Raw genomic sequence first — 7,390 nt, 5'->3', positions numbered from 1 at the left:
TTTATGTGGCTCATGTTTATAAGATTAACAGGCTGCTTCATTGTTTTAAGTTGTGAAGCTCCTACATCAGATATAAAAGTACAATTCATTGTGAATATAGGCAGTAGCCTATTTTAAAATTTCAAATACAGTTTGCCCAGATCGGTTCGTGTTGATGGTGATGATAATAATTTAAGCTATTTGGATATTTTAAATAGCTGCTCATTTTGAATTCCAGCCCAATTTTCTTTGCTGTGACACAGACTACATGTATCTGTTTCTGAAAATAACTCATTTCGTTTTATTAACCTTTTATTTACTGTAATGTGCTGTAAATATGTGTTTTCTATTAATTCTAAATATGAAAATATTATAGAGCCCAGACTCTGCTGTCTGGAGGAGAAGGCATGCGCGAAATGATGGGAATTAAACCGTTTACATGTTGTGTGTTTTTTAGCTACACACACAAACAGATGACAGAGGGAGTAATTTTTAGGTCTCGCGCTCCGACGTCACCAGAACCTCGAGCCCCTGCATGCAAATCACGTCTGCGCTCGAGCCTCTCCATTGGCCGTCTCTCTCTCATTTAGCTGCTGTCAAAGCGCGCGGCCCGGGCACGCTCCGGTAACTTTTCCCAGTTCAGCTTCAACCAAAGTAAAGCTCAAACAACCGGCTTCTATTCTTCTCAGCGCAGGCGGATGACAGGAAAAAGGGCGAAAAGGGGAAGTGCGGAGCAAGTTTACATCTGACTGGATTTCACCTTGAGACTACTGCACCTTTTCATCTCTCGCTCTGTCTGTCACTCCTTATCTCCCTCTTCCTCGGAGGTTTAGCTGCGCGCGGGCCAGCCTGAATGTTTCTGTGTGTTTGACTGAGAAGTTTTGTCCTACCAAGACGAGGTGAATGTACAGCATCATGATGGAAACGGACTTACATTCCCCCGTGGTGCCCCAGACCAACCCATCCAACCCGGGGGGACACGCCGGAGGAGGCGGGGGGGCCGGGGGTAAAGTCCCCCAGGAGAGAATCAAGAGACCCATGAACGCCTTCATGGTCTGGTCCCGGGGCCAGCGGAGGAAAATGGCACAGGAAAACCCCAAGATGCACAACTCGGAGATCAGCAAGCGGCTGGGGGCGGAGTGGAAGGTGATGACCGAGGCGGAGAAGAGACCGTTCATCGACGAGGCGAAACGGCTCCGGGCCATGCACATGAAGGAACACCCGGACTACAAGTACCGGCCGCGGAGGAAGACCAAGACGCTGCTGAAGAAGGACAAGTACTCGCTGGCCGGCGGGCTCCTCGGCTCCTCTGCGGGCGTAGGGATGGGCGGCGGGCAGCGGCTGGAGAGTCCCGGAGGGGGCCACCCAGGGGCGAATGCGGGCTACGCTTCGCACGTGAACGGCTGGGCAAATGGCACGTACTCTGGCCAGGTGGCGGCTGCAGCGGCGGCGGCTCACGCGATGATGCAGGAGGCGCAGCTGGCGTACACGCAACACCCGGGCACCGGAGCTCACCCGCACCACCCGCATCCGCACCATCATCCGCACCACCATCCGCACAACCCGCAGCCTGTGCACAGGTACGACATGAGCGCCTTATCTTACAGCCCCATCTCAAACTCTCAGAGCTACATGAGCGCCTCTCCGCCGGGCTACGGCGGGATCACCGGCTACACTCACCAGCACCAGAGTTCCGGTGTCTCCCCGGTGTCCGGGGCGATCGGAGGGACTTTGGGGTCCCTTGTGAAATCTGAGCCCAGCGTGAGCCCCCCGGTTTCCACGGCGCGCGCACCGCCGCCGTGCCCTACGGGGGACCTGCGGGATATGATCAGCATGTATCTGCCGACCGGCGAGGCGGCTGGAGACTCCTCCGTTCAGAGCAGACTGCACGTGCTCCACCCGCAGCACTACCAGAGCAGCGGCTCCACTCCGGTAAACGGGACGGTTCCTCTGACTCATATTTAAATTCTCTAAATGTACTATAAGCACTACAAACCACAACCAAATATTTAAACTCTAGATGTGGGCGCAGGCTGCTGATGAATTGTAAATTATAGGCGGTTATAGCCATAAAAATGCAATCACTTTGAACAAACTTTTTTATTGTTATTATTTTTATTTTCTTTCAGTGATGGATTTTTGTCTGTCCGAGCTAAAGGAAAGCGCATCTGATTTACTTCTGCTCTCTGGAACAGAGCATGCCAAGTTTTGACACGATTTAAATTATAATCCGTGAAGGCTGGTGCATTTTGAAGGTTATTTTTTTCCGATTTTTTCTGTGGAATTAAAGGCACCAGCTGTGTGTTTGAGGGATCCTGAAAACCTGTTCAAAGAGGGAACCGTATAATAAATGGAGGGCGGTGTGGAAGATGTGTTTAAAAAAAAGTTTCTTGGCTGCAATTTAAATTGATTTCCAGTTTTAATGCTTGTAAACATGTGAGTCAGTCGGTGTAATTTGAATTTGTTTTTGTTGTTGTAAAATCTTGTAAATTGTGAATAAATAGGCCTACTGAAAACGCTTTTATGCAATTGTACATAATTTACAGAATAACACGCGCCCATATTCGGGTTGAAAACAAAACAATTTTGCGCCGAGTTTAATACATTTTCCACTAGTTTTATCTTGGAGAAAAGTGTTAGATTTGTTTGTGGGATATTTATTTTTTGCAGTTGATTCAGGCAAACTCCTGTATCTGCTGCTCGTTTACATTTATTCCATATCTGAAATATATTTAAAATATTGTCAAACCCATTCTGTCGTTCCGGGTTTAATTAAAATTTAGTAAAAAATGCAAATGACAACAAAAAAGAATAATTAAAACATTACAGAGACATGTTCTTTCATCTCACTGATGCCCTTGAAAAGAGGATAATATTTATAATTCGGGCTGTTAATTGATTTTTTTCTCTTAGGATTGAAAATGATGGAAACATGATCATATTTTGCTTTTCATTCTGATCGATCTAAAAAAACATTTAAACCTTTTAACTAGCCATCTTTTCAGCTGGTATTAAGCTTGATAATATAAATTTCATCAGTAGAAATTCGTGTTGGACATTACAATGTGTCATGTGCCATATTGAGGTGATGGGGGTATTTGAGAAGGATATTTTAATGCGAAAATTAATAGGCTATGATGGTCTATTTTTCTCCTGAAATCACAACATTTTTTTCTTGCGGTTTACATTCAAGTTTTCCTGCCCTGGGAAATTTCTGGTCTCTAACTGCATCATGATGGTTAATACAGTCTGACATCCTGTAAGTGAAAGGTTGCAGCAAACTCTTGTTGAGGATTTTCTTTACAGGGAAAGACTGTACAAAATATGAGCCTAATATGTCCTCATTTCCCATCTGTCTACATTTCTATTTTGAAATAGGGCCACTTTCTCTATAACTCTCCCGCTTTATTGTCAGTGTTAAATACTACTAATTTATTTTCATTATTCCTTTCTCTTGAAATATGTTGTGTTAATGTTGATTTCTTATTTACTCTTTCTTTTTCTTTCTTGCAAGTTGTAAAAATGCATGCAGGATATTTTCAAAGGCTAAATGCTTTTCCCATGAGCTTAGTCTTACTGTTTACATTATGATGGAATCACCTGCAGCTAGAAATATGTTCTCTCCCTGATGATGATTCTGTCATCTTATCACAGTTTATAGTTTTGCTTCCCTCGAATTCTGACACAATTATTACTTTTTTGGTGAACGTGAACATGCATCATTTCAGCTGTAGTGTCTAACCCTGAGTATCTGTTGGTTTAATATTGCAGTCACAGGCCAAGCAAAGCAAAGTTTCTCTTTTTTTGTGGTCCTGCAAGGTCATGACCTAACTAATCTAGATCTCATGCAAAAGTAAATCCGACAACAAGAGTATCCGGTGGTCAATGAACTACTAATTCTGCAACTGGCCTCAATTGGGCCCACTTCAACCCCGCCTCCACCTGGGTCCCTCCAACACAGCTCCTCAAACCTTACCCCACTCCTGACCCTCAACATCAAATGACTGCATCTGTGTGTGTAATTCTCCAGGTGGTTAAATTATTTTCCTTCTTTAAATTTAATGGCTGAATCACTGGAGGCCCCGGGGTAGGGAGGGAGGAATGAAAGAGCAGAGAGGAGGAGGAGGAGGAGGAGGAGGAGGAGGAGGGAGAAGGCGAAGAGAGGAGGTTTTTGTGTTGGAGGAGAATGGGGATTAGTCCTGGTGTAAGCTGGGGCAGCCCGGGGGTCACCCCTGACAAAAAGCCTGGCAAACAACACCCCTGGTTTTATCAGGCTAATTCCCACTCGGGTCTGGACTTTAAAACAAGAGGCCAACGTGGATGAAAATCACATAAAATGAAGCTGTTTCCAGGGACGTCAGGGGTTTAAACTGAAGGTATTTATTACACACAACCTTATCCTGATTGCTTTCTTATGTATTTTTTAAAGTAAAATTTTATGTCAGTTTGCTTTAAATTTCTTTCTGTCTTTGCTCTTTGGTAAAAACTGTTGAAATTTGGATTCATATGTGAAGGGTTGATCTATCTTTTTATGATTTACAATATTTAAAGGCCTAATGAAAAACCCAACAAACCTGTATAAATATGAGGAGGAGGTCATTTTAAAAGGAATAATGCAGAAATGTTTTTCCAATATATGGTGGATGGTAAGAAAAGAAATATTTACAGTGACCACCTTTTTAACTACGCCTGCATTTTACTACTGCATGACTGATGACAATAAATGTGAATCCTTGTTTTCGCATCATTTTAGACGATTTTGCTTTAAAATTAAAGTGTCTCCAACGGCATCTTACTGGGCTATTTTAAAGAGGAAACTAAATGGCAGTCAGAATTGTGGCTGTTTATAAATCACAAACTGAATTCTGAGTTTACACTGACCAATAACTGATTAATTGGACATGGATTTGAGGAAATTAACGGCCAGACCAAGAGGCTGTAAAAGGTTTGTTGTTCACTACATAAACTGACATAAAACCGAGCATCAGATAATATTTGTAAAATGATAAGTTTAATCCAAAAGTGAAAGAGAAAGAAGCAGAGATGTTCACAGATCAACTCTCTTCACTTTTTGAAGGTTTTCATTTATAAACTTCAGTTTTAATGGGAGGAAATTTGATTTTAAATATGAATATATTTATGACAGAACGAGAAAAAATGAAAATGGAAAAAAGGGACAAAAAGGTATTTGACCTTTTCATTAACGCTCATTACAAACTTAGTTTCTAGCGGCTTTTATTATATGTTCAGCATGATAAAGCTGGTGTCATTGTCACTAAATACTGCCTTAACCTCCTAAGACCCGAGCTCTATTCTTTGCTATATAGGCTGATTGGGACCTGAGAAAAATTATGTCCACATATGAGGACATTAGTTTTAAATTTCGATTACTGAGTGGCAGTATAATATCCTCATATGTGGTCACCAGGCCCTTGTTGAGAAAAAGTTAGTATTGTGGTCTAGAGAATCCAAAATGTGAGGTCCACATATGTGGACGCCAGGTCCTAGGAGGTTAATATGAGGACATAAAACTGAAGGATCAAACACTCAGATTCTGTCACATATACGCAAACTATATTGCAACTATTCTGAGGAGCATCAAGTCACTCAACCTCGAGGTTTGACAAGAGATTAATAAATTAAATAAAATCAAATGAACCTGGAACTCATGTGGAGACACTGAGTGAATAATTTATTATAATCTGAGACGTGTGATGAATCAAATAATCAGGTTTATCATCATCAGGTTCTGGTGTGATTTGATGATGGCTGCATCACATTTTCCTTCACTAAACCTCAGGTAATAAGAGATATACCCAAATGACGAATAGCTACAGCACCAAGGTGGAGACTCACTGTTCAGACTGAAAACACAGTCCCCACACAGCCTGCACACCCAGTGGCCCTGGATGCTCCTGCAGGCCCGTCACTGAGGCTGGAGGCTGAGCCCATCCGCAGCCATGTGTCTGCAGGTTTTCATCCTCTCCTCATGTTCTGCTTGGCACATGCTTGGACACCGCTGCTCTGGCACTTCCCACTCCGTAACCCCGTGCACCCCCACGCCTCCCATCCCGCGTGCTCCCGGTGTCCTAAACGTGCCTAATCGGCGTCAGTTTATCACGCCTCCGCATATTTCGCTCCCTCTCCTCCTATAAAAACCCTCACCTCCGTCGTTGGACCCGGTTCTGTCATGGGAGATTACGGGGGACCGATTGCACAACACCGAATGTGGCGCGAGGAGATTAGCCGGGACGCCATAGAAAATAGCAACGGGGCCAACGGATTCCTCGCGAGGGGGCCTTATCGTGCAATTACACGTTGACACGTTTTAACCATTTTTCAGCCTCTTAATCCGAGGGCCCCCCTCCTCCCCTTCCCTCCCCCTTGTCTTTCCAAAAGCAGACCTATTGGTGCTGAGGGAGCCTCGCTGCTCTGTCTGACTCTCTCCATCACTCTGCTGCTGTCTGCAAACTCTGCCTCCTCTCTCTTCTCTCTTCATCAGCCTCTGTTAATATTTCTAAACATTTAAAAAGGAAAAATATAGAGTTGTTCATGGTTGTCTCTATTTCAAAAACTTTGAAAGCTAAATTAGTTAAAAAAATATTGAAAGTTTAGTAATTAAGTCTTCGACAAGGTCAGTAAAATATGAGGGCTAAATAAAAAAGATTACACAAAAAATTAACTGCACAAGAATAAAAGGAGAATGCAGTGACGTAAAAGCAAATATAAATATAGGAATAAAAACTTTTTGTATTAATTTGAATACTGTTTATGACTTGATAAAACACTATCTCAGAATACTGAGTGTATATTATGTGGTCTAGGGTACTTAAACGGCAAATGTAAAAACTGAGAGCATGAGTCCAGGTGTTTCCCTCCTCAGTTAATATTTCCTATTATTTTTTATATTTTAATATTTGATTTATTTAGTTAACTGTTAAATTATATTTTCTGTAATTATGTTTTGAAATTCATCTTCAGACTACTAGAACTACATTTCTGGTGGAGAGTTACTGAATTATTTATTCATTTTTGTTGGTCTAAAAGTGGTCAAATTGAAATACGGGTAAAAGTCTGAGACCACTTTTCCGTTTACTTGAATGCGACAATGGCTAAGACTTTCAGACTAAAATGAATATTCTAAAAATTGTGGAGTTGGCCTCTTCACCACATGGAAGTTTTATTAGTCTTAACTTGCCTCAGTTTGATAAAATCTCCACAAATGCAGAAAAAAATACATGGACACGACCTCAGCTTCCTCTGGTAGCAGCAGCCCTGCTGTCCACCAGACTTCTACACAGAATCACCACTTTTCACACATTTTGTTTTTTATCCTTTTAGCCTCAGTTCTTCTTCGGTTGCTTTCAAACAAACCAAGGTCAAGATAGAATATATCATCAGTGTCTCCATA

At 42.3% G+C, this 7,390-nt stretch overlaps 1 protein-coding gene across 1 annotated transcript; it reads left to right on the top strand.

Annotated features, from left to right (window-relative positions):
* The first annotated feature begins 475 nt into the window (after nucleotides 1–475).
* Nucleotides 476–2,731, top strand: sox1b (SRY-box transcription factor 1b). The gene has a single exon (XM_023420274.2). The coding sequence runs from the start codon at nucleotides 883–885 to the stop codon at nucleotides 1,942–1,944; it is 1,062 nt and encodes a 353-aa protein (XP_023276042.1). The 5' UTR covers nucleotides 476–882; the 3' UTR covers nucleotides 1,945–2,731.
* Nucleotides 2,732–7,390: the final 4,659 nt, after the last annotated feature.

Source organism: Seriola lalandi, unplaced genomic scaffold (genome assembly GCF_002814215.2).
Source record: "Seriola lalandi dorsalis isolate HSWRI2012SDOR001 ecotype SW California unplaced genomic scaffold, Sedor1 jcf7180002054630, whole genome shotgun sequence".
Lineage (NCBI taxonomy): Eukaryota > Metazoa > Chordata > Actinopteri > Carangiformes > Carangidae > Seriola > Seriola lalandi.
This window is presented reverse-complemented; position numbering and strand designations above follow the sequence as displayed.